General features: G+C 43.0%; 1 protein-coding gene across 1 annotated transcript; it reads right to left on the bottom strand.

Annotated features, from left to right (window-relative positions):
- Positions 1 to 1233: 1233 nt before the first annotated feature.
- Positions 1234 to 19968, bottom strand: Ndufb5 (NADH:ubiquinone oxidoreductase subunit B5). The gene is made up of 6 exons (XM_036191075.1): positions 19778 to 19968; positions 10653 to 10741; positions 9401 to 9467; positions 7854 to 7915; positions 6987 to 7093; positions 1234 to 1438 (listed from the first exon to the last, which is right to left on the bottom strand). The coding sequence occupies exons 1-6, from the start codon at positions 19899 to 19901 to the stop codon at positions 1318 to 1320; spliced, it is 570 nt and encodes a 189-aa protein (XP_036046968.1). The 5' UTR covers positions 19902 to 19968; the 3' UTR covers positions 1234 to 1317.
- Positions 19969 to 20043: the final 75 nt, after the last annotated feature.

Genomic DNA, 20043 nt, shown 5'->3' with positions numbered 1-20043 from the left:
TTGCATAAACAGGGGCCTGGAGACCTTAGTCCTTCTCTCAGCCAGTAGGCAGAATTGTGAGATGTGGACAGGGACTCCTCAAACAAAACTGTGGGGTCATGGGGTGTGGCCACCCCCTTCTGGGGAAACAAGGAACTGCAAGCAACCCAGAGACCTTGGTGGATGCAGGTAGCATGACAAGTGGGTAGTAAAAGACACCTTCCTAAAAAAAAAAAAAAAAGAGAGAGAGAGAGAGACACCTTCCTATCTGGCCAAGGACAGCACCTGGAAAACCGCTGGCTTGAATCTCCACAGTGTGAGTTCACACCACTGTCATGAAGAATGAAAACACACGCAAAGGAAGCCTGTCCTACTTTAAAGACAAAAGCATTGGAAAGAAAGAATGAAGGCTGAACATGTCAAGTCTCCAATCCTCATCTGTAAAATAGAAGACGACTCGATATGGCGACTTAGGAAAGAGACTTTGATGCCATTAGTGGCAGACAGTAAAGGCTTGATAGCCACAGCCATGACTTAGCTTTCACTCCTACTTCGTGCAGTACTCTCCAAACCCAGGGCTTCATGTGTGCTGGGACAGAACTCTGCCATTTTCCCAAATCCTCAGGCCTACATCAGCCTTCTAAAAGGATCTAAAAGTAAAAGCACACTTCAGCTGGAGACTGAAGACAAGGCTCAGAGGTGAATGTGTGTTTAGCCTACTGAACACCACTACCAGCACCCGTAAAAAGGCACAACAGCCTTAGGAAGCACCCGTGTTTATACCCCTACTTCCCAGTGTTTACAAAACAGCACTCTAAGAAAGGTCAGCAACTGTGTCTCAAGTGTGTATGTGTGTCTCTGTTTGTAGTTTTAAAAAGCATGACATGTACCCCCAATATAAAGCAAGATTTCACATCATAAACTTGAAGACTGGTTACTAAAATTGTTTACTATGGTGCTAACATTTTTGTATAATTGGTTCAGTATTTCTTAAAGTTAAAATTCCAGGTAGTCCCGAATAACCCCATCTGCAATACAGTACACCGACGACTAGAGTTCCTGCATTTTCACAGGACTGCTGCACTTTCACCTGCCAGACAAAGAACTCACAGCCTATCAACACTGTCACTTTAGGGGTTCACAAATTCCCAGACCTCTAGTTCTTACCACTACCTAGTAAATCTCAACAGATGAAGCTGAAAAGCCCACGTGGAATACATCACCTGAACCATATGAAGAAACAGCCATGAAAGCTTGTGTGCATCAGAGTAAAAATACCGAATATTTATTCATTTCTTTCCACTAGAGAGAACACACTGTTCTTAGAGAAATGAATTGTCAGTTGTCAGGAGTTGCTTTTGGAGAATGATCAATGAATTCTTTCTCAGGGGTTGGAAATTGAAACCAGGGTCCATCACCCCGGGCACGCATCAGTCTTCGAACTTCCTGCTCCTTTAACCTGAAACAAAGGAAATAACAACAGTGTGAGAATGGGCACATCCACAGGTGAGCTACTACAGCAGTCAGCACAGGGGTTCCTCAGAAAACCAACAGAACCACCACAGGACACAGTTACACCGTTCATGGGTCTAGGTCAGCACACCAGACACATAGCTAACCTTTTGGGTCACAAATTCACACACTGAATCCGCACACGAGACCTGCATCCACCAGAGTCCCCTTCCCACAGGCTAGGCTTCCCTTTCTTCCCCAGGCCCCCGAGTGAGTCTGGGACTTTTCTGTTGCAGCCTCTCCACAGCAATCTCCACAGGCACTTGGGCTCTGAATGCCAGTGGAGTTAGCCCCTCACCACTCACAGCTCTGCCTTCAGGCGGCTCTCACACATGTGCTTCTTCCACTCCCCTGTGTGCATTTTTCAGCCAGCTTTCTCCCCCCTCCCTGTGGGTTTTGGGCTTCCTCTGAACCTCCTCCTTGGGCTGCTGCCACACTAGCCACCTTGACACCTGCTTGGGCTTCTACTGTTCTTGCAGGTGCCACACACCCTTAGCTCAGAGCTATATGCTAGCAGCTGCAGCTGTCCTCAGTCAAGCTGTGCACTCACTGCCTGTGTTCTCCACTCAAACATGCTAGACAGCAGCAGCCAGCCTCATGCTTCATCACCATCAGATCTGATGAGACAATGGGAATTCTTAAAGAGGGGAATTAGTTTTTTTAAAAAAAAGAGAGAGAGTTTTGTCTCATGTTAAAAAATGGGGCCAGGCAGTGGTGGCACATGCCTGTAATCCCAGCACTTGGGAGACAGAGGCAGGCATATCTCTGTGAGTTCGAGGCCAGCCTGGGCTACCAAGTGAGTTCCAGGAAAAGGTGCAAAGCTACACAGAGAAACCCTGTCTCGAAAAACCAAAAAAAAGGGGGAAATACAATTACAATGGAGGGAGTTAGGTCTCTGTAAGATCACACGATGAGTGGTTTAAAAATAGAACAATTAAATGAAGAGATAGTCAACTTAATCCAGATTGACAAAATGTTCATTATCATTTTGGTAATCCTTATTCTCAGTTTGATAATTCTTGGTTTATCTCTAAAAAAGTTGGTTGATATGACCCCCATGATACAGACCTTAGAAAAACTTATTAAAACAGATCATAGAGATATTCAGACCCAGACAGAGAAATTTAAAGAAGAGCCAACCTCATCATTATAAAATTAGAGGACCAGCCCAGTGTTTTCAAACAACCAAACTTAATTTATCCAGTAAACTACAGGAACTGCCAAATAACAGATACTCCCAAGGTTATATAAGAGCTGGCTGGATTCCTGTGGAGATGTTAGATTTGAAAATATTTAAGGAAGCAAGTCTCATATGGTATGCATTCACCTTTTGTGAAGCAGATATTAAATTCATAGTCAACTAGTAACAGAACTGTCCCATAAGACTGGAAAGACTTGGTTACAGCAGTAGTGGAACCTAGTCCCCAATTACAGTGGAGGACCTGGTGGAAAGATGAGGCTAAGACCATTGATCAATGAAGTAGGGCTAGAGTACTAAAATCACCAAGAGCAACTTCTTGATGAGGGTGATTATGCTGATGTACAAAGACAGTCTTTGTATGTTGACCACACCCTGGCTCTATGCCATACAGCAGCTTTGAATGCTTGGGACAGAACTAAAGAATTCAGAAAGATAACTGAGTCATTTACTAAAGTTATACAGGGCCCAGAAGAAACCTTCATTGATTTTTTTTTTTTTAACAAAGACTGAATTCAGCTGTAAACAGAATCATATCAAATTCAGAAGCTAAACAAATAATAATTGAATTGTTGGCTTTTAAAAATGCTAATGCACAATGCAAAAGGGTAATTAGGCCTTTAAAGTCAATATCAGCACCTATAGAGGAATGGATCCTGGATACAGTCAATATTGAATCTCATAAACATAATGATGCTTGGATAGGAGAAGTGATTTCTAGAGGCTTGAAGAAAAATCAAAATGTCAAGTATCTTAATTGTGGCAAACAAGGTCACCTAAAAAGGGATTGTAGACAAGGTGTTCCTAGAAACAATGTTTCTTCTAATCCAAATTGAAGGCCCTTGCCTTCTGGAGTATGCAGAAGGTGCAGCAAAGGCAGACATTGAACCAATGAATGCAGATCAACAAGGGACAAAGTAACCTTTTGCCATTGGGAAACGCCTTGGGGGGGCTCATACAGGCCCCCATGTCCAATTTGGTTCAGAACCTGTCACCATGAGTGAAACTCCTTCCCAGAGCAATTAAAAGTCCTAATGCCTATTGTTAAAAAAAAAAAAAAAAAAAAAAAAGCATGCTGTTCTGGATTTAGAAGATAAAACAAAAATTCAGGAGGAACCATAAAGCAAATATTTTGGCAAGCTTTTATAAATGATCAAAGACCAAAGTTAAAAATACAAATAAATGACATTGTACAGGAAAAGAAAAGCTATGGATACCATCAAAATTGATAAAGATTAGATTCTAACAAGAGAGACCTCTTGATTAGAAGAGGTGATAGTTCATCAACCAGTGTGACCATTCAATCTAAAATAACTTACAAGACTAATATATGCTTTTCATTTGATCAGACATAACTTGCCAAAAGGGAAAGTCCCCAAAGTTAGGGTTGGGGCAGGTTTTTTTTTTCTTTCCAGGAGAATGAAGGCATCCAGTTAAGGAACCTGAGGACCACTGGACAAATGAGACATGTGAAGAAAAGGGACAAATAACCCTGAAAAAATGTCCTAAGAAAAAGAGTAAATTGGCCTATTGATCTATCACATTTCCAACAGGATAAAAATTCATAAATCTTCCCAAATTTTGTTTCTGCTTTTCTCTACAGACACATAATGTAAATGGTCTGATTTTAGTCCCGGTTCAATTAAAAATTAAAGCTGGCTTTGAAGTTGAAGCATGACTCTTTCCTTCTCTAAACCCAAGCATGCTGTTAAAAGGAAAATCCAAAATCTCTGTATCATGTCAGAAGAACCATATGATACGGGACAAAAGAAAAACCAAAATTAAAGGACTATTATATTGTCACACATCACAATCCTTTGGCTTTATTTTGATTCTTTAGAACTTTTCTTAAGGTATAACTATCTCAAAATTTATAAAATTTATATATATATATATATATATATATATATATATATATATATATATAACTTTTTGTCATGATATTAATGGTCATATAGAGTACTAACTAATTCTAGAAAAGGGCTTCATCTAGCTTCCTGTACATGATTTCAGGTTAGAGTCTCTATCAGGTAGCTAGGAATTAAGTTTTTGTACTCTGGTTGTACATAACAAATATTGATCCTTTAACTTCTTTGAGATCTGTTACATATGACATGTAAAATGTTAACATTTTCTGAAGTAAACCATGACCATGCCTAAAAGCAACCACTGAAGTCTCCAAAAGGAGGATGAGGTCCCACAACAATGAGTCCACCTGGATTGTGGCAATGCCACTAAGCTGACAAACACCACCCAAAGACTGGCTTTGGACTACAAACTGGTCGGGACAATTTTGAGGTGGCTGGCTGAGATCATCCAGTCTTACAGACTACTCTAGCCAGGACTTGAGACAAGCCCTGCACTTTCCCATTGTGCTGAGACTGGACAACAAATGACACAGCTACCTCTCCCAGGACTTGACAATTATCCCAATTTTTTTCAGGGTCCCTTAAAGATGCCATCACCCTCAGACAGCAGGAAGTAATTTTAAGAACATGACACCCGGCAGGCAGACCCTGCAGTCTCCAAACCCTGCCCCCACACCCATTTGCCTGAGACCCCAGCCACTTCCTGAGACTCAGAGACCAGCCCCCGGCTCCCATCCGCCCTGGAACTCCCATCTGCACCAGAGCTTCCATCCTGTCCCAGAACTCCCATCTGGACAAGAGGAGCTCCCATCTGGACAAGATAAGGAGACTCCAGGGACTTCCTGAGACTCAGAGTCCAGCCCCCCAGCTCCTATCTGGCCAGCACTCTCATCCGGCCCAGAGCTCTCATCCAGCCCAGAGCTCCCATCTGGCCCAGAGCTTCCATCTATCTGGACCAGAGAGAGGCTCCCTAAATCTGTCAGCTCTGTCTGGACCAAGTACACTAATAAGACCAAGAACAAACCCACGAGGAGATGGGCAGATGTCAAGGCAGAAGTACATACAACAAAATAAAGAGCAATACAGCATCACCAGAATCTAGCCCTTCTCCAACAGCTAGACCTGAACATCACAGAATGGAAGAAGAAGAAGAAGAAAACAACCTTATAAGTAACATCATGAAGAGGCCAGAGCCTTATATAGAAGAAATAAAAAATAAAGTGGAGGAACAGACAAACAAAAAATGGGAAGAATGCTATAAAGAACTAGAGGAAAGGACAATTAAAGCAGAAGAAAACAATAAATCCCTGAAAGAAAATCATGAAAAGGCAAGGGAAACAGTCCAACACCTGAAGAGGGAAATAGAAAAAATGAAGAAGACACTAGCAGAAGGAATGCTAGAAATAGAAAATCTGAGTAAACGAATAGGAACTTCAGATGCAAGTACAACCAACAGAATGCAAGAGATGGAAGAGAGGATCTCTGGTGTTGAAGATACAGTAGAAGAAATAGATTCATCAGTCAAAGAAAACACTAAAACCAACAATGTCATGACCCAAAATGTCCAAGAAATTTGGGACACCATGAAAAGACCAAACCTACGAATAATAGGGATAGAGGAAGGAAAAGAATACCAACTCAAAGGCACAGAAAATATATTTAACAAGATCATAGAAGAAAACTTCCCAACTTAAAGAAGGAAATGCCTATGAAGATACAAGAAGCCTATAGAACACCAAACAGACTAGACCCCCCAAAAAAGTCCTCTCGCCACATTATAATTAAACAACTAAACGTACAGAATAAAGAAAGAATATTAAGGGCAGCAAAGGAAAAAGGCCAAGTGACTTATAAAGGCAAACCCATCAGAATAACACCCAATTTCTCGATGGAGACTTTGAAAGCCAGAAGGACCTGAAGAGATATAATGCAGACACTAAGAGACCATGGATGCCAGCCTAGACTAATGTACCCAGCTAAACTTTCAATCATCATAGATGGAGTGAACAAGACCTTCCAGGACAAAACCAGATTGAAACAATACTTATCCACAAACCCAACCCTACAGAAAGCACTAGAAGGAAAATTCCAACCTAAGGAAGGCAGATACACCCATATAAACACAGGCAATAGATAACACCACAGCAGTAAACCCCAAAGAAGAGAAGTACACACATACTACCACCAAAAAATAAAAATAACAACAGGAACGAACAATCACTGGTCATTAATATCCCTTAATATCAATGGACTTAATTCACCTATAAAAAGGCACAGACTAATAGAATGGATACGAAAACAGAACCCATCTTTCTAACACAGTTCTCCTCCTCCTCCTCCTCACAGGCGAGCCCTCTCCCCAGCTCAAGCTTCATACAGACATCTAGGTGTTGACACCACTCTATTAATCCCCCCTACCTTTCTCCTACCTTAACTCGGCCTTTTCAGCTTCAATCTGGAGAATAGCCAGGGTTTTTTCATAATTCTTTTCAGGACAATCATAAAAAGTTCGGGCAATCCATCTTGATATTGGATGCTAAGGGAAAATTTGTTTAAAATCAATTATCTTCTGGAGGACGCTTGCTTTTCTGGTTGACTACTGTTTCAAATGACTAAAACACTACATGCCAAAAACTCTGCTGTGTTTTAAATCATTTTAACCACTAGTTTCACACTTTTTAGCCCCCACTTTTGAGATAAGCACCGAAGTGCAGCATCTGACCCGTCTGATGTGCTCAGCCTGTGTGCTCCCTTCACACTGCACTGAGGACTACAGCTCAAGCACGGCAGGAGGCAAACCAAATTCTACTGATCCAAATGCAAAGACCTTTCCATTAGAGTGCAGAAATAAACATAGTCTATGCTTATTTAATTTAGCCTATAAAGTTTAACATAATTTTTTTAATGAAAAAGTATCAAGAATCGTTACTTATAAAAAGAAATTAAACAGTACTGTGGGCTAGAAAGATGCTTCAGCAGTTTAGATCACTCATTGCTCTTGCAGAGGATCTGGGTTCAATTCCCAGCATCCACAAGTGGCTCAAAAACATCAGCAACTTCAGTTCCAGGGGATCTAATACCCTCTTCTAGCTGCCTCAGGTAACAAGCACACATGTGGAGCGCACGCATATATTTGGCAAAACACCCAGTCATATAAAATAAATCTAAAAAAGAATTTTTAAGTTTAAAATGTATCATCTCCTTGATGTGAAAAACTATATCATAATTGTCTAATTAAGACATTTACCACAACATTAACAAGCTATCCAACAAGAATTTCCAAGAGCTGTGCAAACCTTGTAATACTCCCAGTGTTCTGGGATGTAGCCTTCTGGGATTTCTGCAAGTTCAGCTTCACCTAGTGAGAGAAAACGGTGATGATGCTCGGTTAGTGCTGAGTCACCAGCTCCACACCAGCTCTTCCATAGCAGTCAGCAGCCAGCTCCTCAGGGTTCCAAGGGCTGCTTCCTCTAATGTGCTAGACTCACTGGGGAAAGATGAGTCCCTCGTGGAGTTCTAGCCATCTTCTAGTGTACGACAGGACCACCAGCATCTCAGCAGAGCCTCCCACCTGGTTCTTATATAACAAGACATACTAAAGGATACACTGTTTGTTTTTACTTTTGCTCTCCTGTGTAGTGGTATTTGGTCCGCCCATGACTTTGGGCTATAGGGCCCAAAGGAGACAGACCCACGTGACCCCTCTCCCTTTCCTTTAAGAAGTCCCATACTATGGGCAAGAAGCATTGCCTTCTTTGGGTCCTATAGCCCACAGTCATGGGCGGAGCAAATATCACTATGCCTCTGTAAATCTACCAGACAAAATATTCTAAGACTCAAAATCAATCAGTATTTTAAGATAATGCTCAGAAGACCTTTTACATGCATTCAACGCTTAGAGACTCCAGGATGAATTTTAATACTCTTTCTCTCTTTCTCTCTCCCTCCCTCTCTTTCTCTCTCTCTTTCTCTGTCAGTGCCTGTTTGTCTGTCTGTCTATCTGTCTGTCTTTCACTCTCTTCCCCCGTTACTCTATTTTCCTGATCCAGCTTGTCAAAGCTGATTTTAGAAAAGGAGATGTAGTGGTTGGAGTAAGAATGCCCCCCAGGCTCCTATATTTGAATGCTTCGTCACCAGGGAGCAGAACTGCTTGAAAAGATTACAAGGATTGTGAGGTGTGGCCTTGCTGGAGGAAGTTTGTCTGTCACAGGGGCTGGGCTTTGAGGTTTCAGAAGTCCACAGCAGGCTCAGCTTCTCTTTCTGCCTTTTGATCAAGAGGCTCTCAGCCACTAGCTCTAGCACCACGGCTGCTGCCAGGCTCCTCCCCACTGTGATAATGGGCTAACCCTCCAAAACTGTAAGCCAGCCTCCAATTCAACGTCTTCTTTTATAAGAGTCGTCATGGTCACGGTGTCTCTTCACCGTGATAGGACAGTGATAGGACAGGAGAGAAGGAAGATGAGGCTTTGGAAGCCACCTCCTCTGTAGAAATGTCCCCACAGGCTCACACGCTATCTTAAAGGTCACAGAACTTCTAGGCAGTGGGACTTGGAGGGAGGAATTAGTGACTAGAAGAAGCCTTTAAAGGTCAAGACCACCCTGGTTCCAGCCAGCTTCCTCTGCTTCCTGGTGCCCCTCCCACTCTATCATCCAGCTCATGGCAGGCTAATGTCTCTCTGGAACCATGACACATGAACCTTCCTTACGCTGCCTGTGTCAGCTGTTCCGTCACAGCAATGCAAAAGTAACCAATGGAAATGCTCACAATCTCCTTTGTACAATTCGTATACGGGACTACAAATATTACTGTTTCATGGACCGAGGGGCTAGATGAGGGACTTACCAACAAATATGTTCACCAGCGTTATGCCAATTACAACTGGAATCCCAGTCAACAAAATGTAGAATTTCTATGAGAAAAAACAAAAAGGTTTCTCATGATCTTTTCTACTTCTCCCACCAAAATTATTCTCATTCAATTTCCTGAATATCCTTCTAAACAAACATGTCAACTTGGGAATCAGAATCCCCGATTTCTGTCACATTCCTCTGATTTAGTTCTTAAACACAGCTATTTAGTATACAGTATAATATATTTGAAATGACTTTTGACTTCTTGGTTAAAGCAATGTGATAAAGAAAATTCTGTACTGGAACAAAGTATGAAAACAATAGCATTTCAGATACTGAATGTCAGGGGAGTTGGTCATGGTAAGAAAAGAGGACACTCAGGATATGACAGCACACTCCAGGGAATCCAGCATTAGGAGGTGGAGGCAGGAGGATCAGGAGTTCAAAGTCAGCCTTGGCTACACAGCAAGTTTGAGGCCAGTCTGGGTAACAGACAGATCTGTGTCAATTTTTTAAAAGAGGGCTAAGAAGAGGCGGTGAGAGCAGTGGGGGAGGGGGTCTCAGGCAGCCAGAGTCCTGTTGATGAGCATTTCAGGGGCAATGGCAGAGTCCAAACAACCCTCCATCCTTAAGCCTCTGGTTGGTATTTTTTTAGACCATGAGATATGGACAAGTAGCATTCTAAATAAGCAGGATTATTTGCCCTTCTGCTAAATTAAGAATGTCACCTTAAAATCAGTATTCAAATAGCATAAATTAAAAAGAAAACTCACATCCTAAAATAAAGATTTCATATAATAAAGACTAGAAGTCTTCCAGTGCGTCTTTTGCTAATTCAAAAACTGTCTTAGTGATACAAATAACCAGCTGACTGGCTCAGCTTTTAAATTCTGAAAAGCCTCAGTGTTTCATGGTGCTGGAAATGGACCACAGGGCCTGAGGCAGACATGCATTGAGCAGCCAGTGCCCACCTAATGCTGAAGATTTATTTTTATTCTTGAAGAGGAAACACACATTGGACTTCAGATCCCATAACCCTCACCCGAAGGAATGGCTGGTACCTGACCTGCGGTTTTGAAAAAGGGGTTCTAACTAACTTGAAAAATTCAGTAGCAAATCAGACCTTCTACACAATCTAGTATCTCCTGAGGAAAAATAAATAGTAATTTTAAAATGAAAGGCATCTCCTAAATGGGAATTACCCCCACCCAAACATTTTGTAGTTAAGAACATTTTCAACTCACCAATAACCTCAAAAAGCGATCTTCATAGTACGAAGAAGCTTTGATGACGAACATTTTCTTGCCATGGTCGCCACTGTGCCGCACAGGAGCTGGAAATGTGACACTGTTTAGCAGGGCTCATGCAGGGGGTGAGCAGAGGAGACCGTGGGACATCGTGAATACATGTGCTTTGTTTGCACATCAGAATGGGTAGGATGCATTTCAAAGACTGACCGGCTGTTCTCAAATACAGCTGCTGCTGCTTTTATTTTCTTTTAATGTTTAGTAGTAACCAGGTTGAAGCCCAGTCTTCACACATGCTGGTAAGTGTTCTGCAGTTACAGAGTGATGCTCACTTCAATTCCTGCAGCAGCATCAAGCAATCATTTCACTGTACCTTAGAAGCAGGGAGGGAAGGCAGATACTCCTGACAAGCTGCTCACCTTTGCTTCCCCTACAATAAACAAACATGCTAAAGCTACCTAAAAAGCAAAGGTGAATAATACCTCCTAGCACAAGAAAGTGGAAGGCAGGAAGCCGCTGCAACATAGATGGACAGGGCTGGCAGTATCTACTCCAATCTCCAGCAGAAACTTGATTATTATAGACTACATATTCTATCGTGTGTGTGTGTGGGGGGGGGGGTGTTGGGCTAAACTCAGGCCTTTCATATGCTAGCCAGACATTTCTACCACCAAGCTATACCCCATCCTTCACATCTTGACAAAAATCTATTTGTAAATCATTTCTGACTAAGAATATCCTCCTCCTCAAATCAAAGATTTGGAATGATTTCAGCCTTGCTGGAGGTAAGTGGAGGTGGAAAGTGACTCCTGAATCCCTTCTCTGCTCTTGTCCCATGGAAACTGACAAGACTCACCATCCACAGGCTAAGCCCAGAAGGACCACTGCTATTCAGAAGGGATGCCTATGTTGCTGCTCAGATTCCCACTGAAGAAACTGCAGTCATCACAGCAAAGAAAATGCAAAAATGAACCCAACTGAGAGCCCTAGATGGCGACACTAACAGACATAAGAAAGAACGGTACCCTTTATTCATGTTTAATGTCTAGAAATGCCCCCCTTTCAGGACCATAGAACATATATCCTGCAGGAAGCTGATGCTGTGAGGCAAGGCTGGAATTGCTCAAGAGTTCAGGAGAGGCTATTGGTGAAAGTGCAACCCAGGTAAAACAAGGAACCCCAGCATTTTGGAGATGCTAGTACCATGGGATGAACACCAAGAATAGCAACAATGGAGGAATGGAGGCAGCAGGAGCCTAGAATACAAGCTGTGTGCACTGCAGAGGGTGAGCCAGAGAAGAGACCTAAGCCTTTGGAGAAGCCCAGAAGACTGCGGGTGAATCCCAGACATTGGACATTGAGCTACTTATACTGTTGGAGTTCAGTTTTGCTTTGTTCAGATTGTGACTGTACCCTGCTTCTTCTCTCTTCAAGTGAGAAGGTATTTAATTTATTTCTGATTTTATAGGAAGTCACAATTAAAAGACTTTGAATTTTAAACAACTTTGGATTTTAAAAGATATTGGCTATTTTAAAAAGACTGAATTTATAAGTGTTTGAATTTTTAAAGACTGTGTGACCTTTAAAATTTGGAATGTTTATATTGTAATGTTGATATTAATGTGTGATCTTGGGAGAGAACAAGAAAGGAAAAGTTATACCTTAACAGAGATGTGTGTATATGGCAATTGTGCTGGCTATTTTTATGTCAACTTGAGACAAGCTAAAGTTATCTGCAAAGGAGGGAACCTCAATCGAGAAAATGTCTCCATAAGATCCAGCTGTGAGGCACTTTCTTAATTAGTGACTGGTGGGAGAGGGCCCAGCTCATTGTGGGTGGTGTCATCCCTGGGCTGGTGGTCCTGGGCTAAGCAAGCAGGCTGAGCAAGCCAGTAAACAGCACCTCTCCAGAATTTCTGCATCTGCTTCTGCCTCTAAGTTTCTGCCCTAGCTTCCTTCCATGATGGACTACAGTGTGGAAACATAAGCCAAATAAACCCTTTCCTCTCCAACTTGCTTTTGGTCATGATGCTTCATCATAGCAACAGAAATCATAATTAAGACACAACCTAAAACATTCAATCCATCAAAAGGATCTCTCAAAAGCCCCAGAATCTATAAATTTACAGATTCCTGTAAATGCCTTGAGTGGGGTATAGACAGTGTGGTGGTTTGAATAAGAATGGCCCCCACAGAGACCTATTGGGCCTTCGTGAAAAACTCCCCTCCCAATGCCAATGGGGATTGAAAGCCCAATATGGCCAGCTTTGGCAAGCATTAACGTAAGCCTAGGAACTGCAGCCATGCGGTTGGATTCTCCAGAAGGTAATATATGGTAACTGCTTTTTCAAGTATGTTTGAGAATGTGTCACCCAGACACCTAGGAGATTAAGGATAACACTGAAGATCACTGACCTCCATTTATTAACAGTAGCATGCCAGCTAAGCATTTTCATTCTCATGATCCTATTCAAGCTGGAGTAGTATCTACTTCTCAGGAGTGGCTCTGTGCAACATTTTTTTGCCTCCTGAAATTCATTTATCCCCCTTTGAAGATACCTTAAAATTTGTGAGTCTGAATGTAGCCATTATGAGACCATTAGTTCTATTCCTTGTGAGCTGCCTGTTTTTTCTTTATGGTTCTTAGTTGTTCTTTTGCAGAGCTGCCAGCTTGGGTCATGCTGGGATCAAGAATAATGGGCCTCAGCGGTTCGTGTTCCTGGAGTTGTGTCCATGCCAATGGATACCCATATGCTCCATAATAGAATATGGCATCACTGCTGCCGTTGTTGCTGTCATAACAGTGATGACCACCGCTGCTACTGTTTCTGCCATTTCATAACTGGTTACTACAGCTAGCACAGTGGAGACCCTGGCAGCAAAAGTAGCTACCACAGTTAATTAATCTTTCATTCTACTGGGCATGACAAATTTAAATCAATAGTTATATACATTTCGATTGGCCTTGAAAGCTATATATTTACAAACTCAAGTTCCACTTGCTCTCTGGATACCATCTTACAAGGTCTCCATTTTGCAGTAAGGAAGACTTCTGTTGGTCTTTTCTGTGTCAAACACACAGAGTACAAGCCCGGCGCCACTTAGAGATCTTTGGCAAAAGTTAACTCTACAGCTCTCACACAATTGAGCCTGTATGATATTGAGTATTCAGAGACAGGTAATTCCTAGGGTGCTCTCACCAACCTAAGACAGAACACCTGTGTGGCCTGGACAGGTGTCTCCATGACAGGTAAGGTGACCTGCTGATGTCCCATGCAACCTAAGTCAGAAGTTCATTTTTTAGTAAAAGGTGGGGGGACCTGTAGGGCCCTGGCCCCCATTTTGGGTAACTGCTGCATTCCTTGCTGACCTTGACCTTGATATCCTCCCTATGCTAATTCCCTGCGAGATTCCACCCTCCTGAATGCTCCTTGTCTGTGTATCCAGCATATTGGGTGTTAACAGCTTAGATGCAAGATTGTAAAACATCAGAAGCAGGGTTGGGGATTTAGCTCAGTGGTAGAGCACTGGCCTAGCAAGTGCAAGGCCCAGGGTTTGATCCTCAGCTCTGAAAAAAAATAAAAATAAAAAGCGAACTTCTGCCCACTGGGGTTCTCCCATTGTGCTGTAAGCCTGTATTTAAGACCTCCCTCCTTCAATAAATGGCATTCAGCATTAAGAAGAAGAAGAAGAAGAAGAGGAAGAAGAGGAAGAAGAGGAGGAAGAGGAAGAAGAAGAAGAGGAAGAAGAGGAGGAAGAGGAGGAAGAGGAAGAAGAGGAGGAAGAGGAAGAAGAGGAAGAAGAAGAAGAAGAAGAAGAAGAAGAAGAAGAAGAAGAAGAAGAAGAAGAAGAAGGGTTCAAGATCATGATGGGGAAACCCACAGAGACAGCTGACCAGTGCTAGTTGGAGCTCACTGACTCTACATTGACAGCTTGGGAACCTGCATGGCCCACTGAATGTGGGTGACAGCTATGTATGTGGCTTGATCTATTTGTGGGGTCCCTGGCAGTAGGACCAGGACTTATCCCAGGTGCATGAACTGGCTTTTCAGAACCCATTCCCTGTGGTGGAATACCTTGCTCAGCCTTGATACAATGGTGAGGGGCTAGGCTCTCCTTCAACTTGGTATGCCAGACTTTGTTGACTACCATGGGGGGCCTTACCCACTCTGAGGAGTGGATGGGGGCAGAGTGGGAGGGAGGTGAGGAGGCGGAGAAGGGGAGGGAGGGGGAACTGGGGTTGGTATGTAAAATGAAAAAAATTTTAATAAATAAATATATTTATTTTTAAAATGGCCCCCATAGACTCATATTTGAATGCTTAGGGAGGGAGGGGCATTAGGAGGTGTGGCCTTGGAGGAAATGTGTTGGGGGGGGGAGGGACTTTGAGTTTCAGAAACCTAAGCCAGGCCCAGTATCTCACTTTTCCTTGCTGCCTGCCTATCTAACTGTAGAACACTAGATTTCCCCCGTGCCCACCTTTCTCCTTCAATTGGAGAATAGTGGGAGGACTAAGTTATATGCAGCTTTAGTGAACAGCAATTACAACTATATAGCAAACATAAGAATGAACAGGCATTTGGGAGGCAGAGACTGGAAGAGAGAGTCTTAAGTTTGAGGCCAACCAGGGCCCCCCAGTGAGACCTGTATCAATGCTTCATGCCCCCAAAAAAGAACAATGGAAGAAAGCTTGGACTGGCTGCATTAGAGGAATATTACTGAGGTTAGCAAAGTGAACTGCTTTCTCTTTCTTAGCATCATTACCTACTTGTTTAACAATTACATTTGGTTAAATATGCCTGATAACTGCTGCTCCCATCAACTATCCTGAAATCTACTTCAGAGTCGTCAACTTCCCACAGCACTGAGGTCTCTGTTTGCTGATGTGGGAGGGCCATCTGCTCACATTCGGAAAACATAGAATATGCACAGCTTACAAGCCTAAGTCTTCAATAATGATTTTTTTTAATTCTTTTTTAGGTGTGTGTAGGTGTATGCACGTGAATGCAGTTGCCTACGGAGGTAAGAGACATGGGGTCATGTAGTGGGAATCTAGTAGTCATTGTATCTAGGGTAAACATTAGAATGAAAAGTTGTTTCTCACTGTATCTAGGGTAGAATGTATTAGTGTTTGGTGAAGTTACCTAGAAGAAATTATAGTAGAGACAGTGATTGTTGTCTATGATTTATAGTGTTGCTTTTCTGAGGAAGTTTTCCATCCATTGCATGGCTTTCGTCACAAGACTATCCAGGCACACTTGAAGTATATTGAATTATTGTGTACTGAAAGCAGTACACAAAGTTACAGGGCTGTGATGATTTTCTTCAGAGAACATACAGATCAAAGGGGCTTTGGTATGAGGAACTTGTGCCCTCAAAACAACCTTTGTGTACAATCAATAAATATGAATATCTGAACAGAGGTTCAAGGTTCAGTTCACAGAAACTGTTCTTCCCTGCTGCCAGAGAGCCTAAAATTACATTCTGGGGTGACTCTCCTTTGAATGGCCCATGCAACACAGAACACCCAACAGGGTCCCTCTGAAGCCAGTTATATAGGCTGTTGTAAGATATGCAATGTGGGTACTGGGAACTGAACCCAGGTCTTCTGGAAGATCAACGCTATTAACCACCAAGCCATCTCTCCAGCCCCCTCCAATAAACAGTTTTAAATATGCAAATCACGCAGGAATGTTATTTAGAGTTTGCTGACTATAATTGATGTCAAGATTAAGAAAATGTTGCAACTTTGTTTCAAACCATCAAAAACTGGTCATTCACTGTCTTTCTCTATATTCTCAGTTAAAAGTACCATTTTTATTATCTGGTCCAAGAATCTAAGTCCTCTCCCTTACACCTGTCAGTCTTTCATCACTTACCAATGACAAATTGAGAACGATACTAAGAAGGACTAATGAGGTGGCTCGGAAGGGAAGGGCATTTGTTGACAAGCTTGAAAACTTGAGTTTGCTCACCAGATCCCACACAGTGGAAGGAGAACTGATTCCCACAAGTTGTCCTCTAACCTCTACATGTATAGGCACTTGTGCCTTGTGTCCAAGCCCCCTCCACCCCAATTAGGTCCTGACCACCTTCGGCCCCACTCTCTCAACACCTAGGTCTTCCAAAAGCCCCACATCCAGACAACAGAAAACCCACCCACTACTCCTGGCAGTTTTGAATGTTAAAACAATTCTTATATTCATTTTACACATTGTACATTCCTTCTCTGAGTTCACAGTACTTTGTTCATATAGCATTCCTCTACCTGAAAAAAAATATCTGTGATATATTAGCTTATAATGGAAAGGGATTCAGTATTTCCCATTCGTAAGATGCAAGCCTTGCTGTTTGAGCCTGTGGCAAAGCATGATGGGGAGTATGTAGCAGAACAGACTGTTCATCTTCTAGTGGCTGGAAAGCAGAGAGGAAGAGGAGGGGCTGATGTCCCAATATTCCCTTCAAGGGCACAACTTCAATTACAGGAAGCCCTTAGATTGGAATTGCACCTCTCAGATGCTTAATCCAACTACTTGTAAGATTGGGGCAGGAGCATCACAGGTTCAATGCTGTGGAACAATCTCTGTACACTGTAAATATGTATTACTCTCATTGGTTAATAAAGAGCTGCCTGGCCTATAGCTAGGAAGGAGGAGATTGGGTGGGAGAGGCAGACTAGTATGACACTGGGAAGGACAGAGTCTGAGAGTTTCCAGCCAGATGTAGAGGAAGCAGGACTTACACAAAATGAGGACAAGCCATGAGACACATGGCAGCAAGTAAATAAGTAGAAATGGGTTAAGTTATAAGAGCTGGCTAGTAACAATCCTAAGCTATTGGTCAGGCTTTTACAATTAATAATAAGTCTCTGTGTCAGTTATTTGGGAACTGGCAGGTGGGAAAGAAAAGTTCACCAACAGTTCAAAGCCAGCCTGTAATGCAGAGTGTATTCAAGACCAGCCTGGGCAACTTAATGAGGCTCTATCTCAATTTTTTTATAAAGTAAACAGAAATGAAAAGAGGGTTTAGGGATGCAGCCCAGGGGAAAGAACTCAGCTGACTAGCATATGCTAAAGTTTGTATTTCATCAGCAGTACCAAAAAAAAATAAGCAGGGGGTTGGGGATTTAGCTCAGTGGTAGAGCACTTGCCTAGCAAGCACAAGGTCCTGGGTTTGGTCCTCGGCTCCGGGGAAAAAAAAAAAAGAAGAAGCAAATAAAATAAAGGGCCAATTTCATGCTGTGTGTATTTGATAGCTTGTTTTGAAAAGACTAATGCATGAGTGCATGGTGCTAGAAACATTTCCTACTCAGCGCTTCTTCACAACTACTCTGTAAGATGTCTACAATGATTATCTTCCAGATGAGGAAATGAAGATTATGGCATTCAGCTTCCGAGAGGTGATGACTCAAGGTAATAGAGTCTAAATTCTGCAACCAAGACTTGAATCTAGACAGTCTACCACCAGAGAAAAGATGGGGGAGGGGGTTAGTGACACAGTGTGCCTGTGAAGGCAGTGACATAGTGACAGTCACTGTCGGAACAAGCAGCTAGTAGACGTCCCCTGTTGTCATTAGAGGACATGAGACATCCCCCTGGTCCTCTCAAAACTGCAGAAGTGGGGAATAGTACAGAAAGAGGAACCTGGGAATCTTGACCACTGTAGCTAGACTCCATCAAGCACCCTTTGGGGGAGGTGTCGAGGGATCTCTACCTGGATATCAGAGGATATTTGTAATAAAAATGGTTTGTGAAAAGATTTTACTAAGTAGTGTTAGCACATAGAGTTTGCATGAAGTTTAAATTCCTGCTAGAAATTTTAAAAGCACTGATCTTTCCCAGAAGGTCCCTATGCATAACGCCTCATTACATAATGGTGCCACTCATGGGAAACAGGACAAGATATTTAGAGACCAGAGAGCATGGTTTTGGTTTTAGGGTAAAATTTTCATTTCTCTGTATTGCACAAGGCAAATTAAACTGTATATCTCTGACCAAGAGGATCAAATGAATTAACCCTTAAAATGGTGCCTGGCACTTAACAGATGCTCAATAAACATGGGCCACCATTATTGCTAATGTAGTAGAGTGGCGAATTATTTTTGATATTAATTAAGTAGATTTCCTCTTTTGTAAAATAAGGGACTAACATTGCATTTACTTTCCAGAGTCTTTGGAGTGAGAAAATAGATCGAAAACTAAACACGTAGTATTTTGCTACGTTTACTCATCTAGAAAGCAGAGGGACCCGGGTCAAGTTCCTGGACCCTCACTATGACTGTCTTGAGCTCTTTTCTAAATAGCAGTGGTCCTTAACTTTCCAATTGCTGCGACCCTTTAATACAGTTCTTCATGTTGTGGTGACCCCAACCATAAAATTATTTTTGTAGGTACTCCATAATTCTAATTTTGCTACTGTTATGAATCATACTGTAAATATCTGTGTTTTCTGATGGTCTTAGGAGACTCATGTGAAAGGGTCGTGACCCACAGGTTAAGAACCACTGCAAGATAGTTACGACTGCAGTAACACACAACAGATACAATCTGGGCTGAACTCATTATCGAACATGCATTCAATTGGTCTTTTAAAAAACAAACATAAAACATTTCTGTGGGCTTCTAAATGTCGTGAGCTCCTCAGGCAGTTACTACTGTGCCTAACGGAGCTGTCAGCTGGAGCCTTTACACTCGTGCCTAGAACATCGTTACAGCCTTCAATTCAGCGCGCTTCTCAGCAAATTCCTATCTGCGGGTTAGAACCAGCTGCAGGACCCACCTGTCCAGATTCTGCCGTGACCCCAGCGAGGTGGCGCAAGCCTGTAATCCCAGCACTGGGGCCCGAGGGTGGCAAGTTGGGACCTCCGTGTTGCCCTTGAGACAGGGGCGGCAGCTCCACGCCGGTCTAGCCTGGCCGCAAGTAAGCAGCACCCGGCATGGTGAGTGACAACGAGCCTCACAAACAAGGCCAACGGTTTCCGCAGCAGCCCCTCACAGTCAGCGCCGGCGCCTACTCCACAAACCCCAGGCCAACTCTGTCCTGCTCCCTCCCTCGGAGGCCCCCAAGGTCACCTGGAAACAGCCCTCCCACCTCTCACCCGCGTCTCCAAGGCCTGCACCCACCGACAGTCTTCGGAAAGCTCCGTGTGAGAAAACTTCCGACTCCGAGTCTGGTGCCAGCACGGCGGCCAGACAGCGCTGTCAGCGCGGCGACCGAAGCCCGCTGCAGCAGGCTCATGGCCGCCATGGCTACTCCGGGCAGGGGAGGAAGTGGGCTGAGCAACGGGAGCCGGGAGGGACAATCCACCAGTGAAGGTGAACGCTGTGGCGGCCATGTTGAGTAAGGGCAGGGGCTGGCTCCTGTTCGCTTCACATATAGGCGCTCGCGG

The sequence above is a fragment of the Onychomys torridus genome, chromosome 6 (assembly GCF_903995425.1).
Source record: "Onychomys torridus chromosome 6, mOncTor1.1, whole genome shotgun sequence".
Lineage (NCBI taxonomy): Eukaryota > Metazoa > Chordata > Mammalia > Rodentia > Cricetidae > Onychomys > Onychomys torridus.
Note: the sequence above shows the minus strand (reverse complement) of the source record. Positions and strands in the feature narration are given on the sequence as shown.

Coding starts and splice junctions, on each gene's coding strand:
- Ndufb5 (XM_036191075.1), bottom strand. CDS start 19,901: ATGGCGGCCATGAGCCTGCTGCAGCGGGCTTCGGTCGCCGCGCTGACA. Junction 10,742..19,777: donor GAGCTTTCCGAAGACTGTCG/GTGGGTGCAGGC, acceptor TCACATTTCCAG/CTCCTGTGCGGCACAGTGGC. Junction 7,094..7,853: donor AACACTGGGAGTATTACAAG/GTTTGCACAGCT, acceptor ATTTTCCCTTAG/CATCCAATATCAAGATGGAT.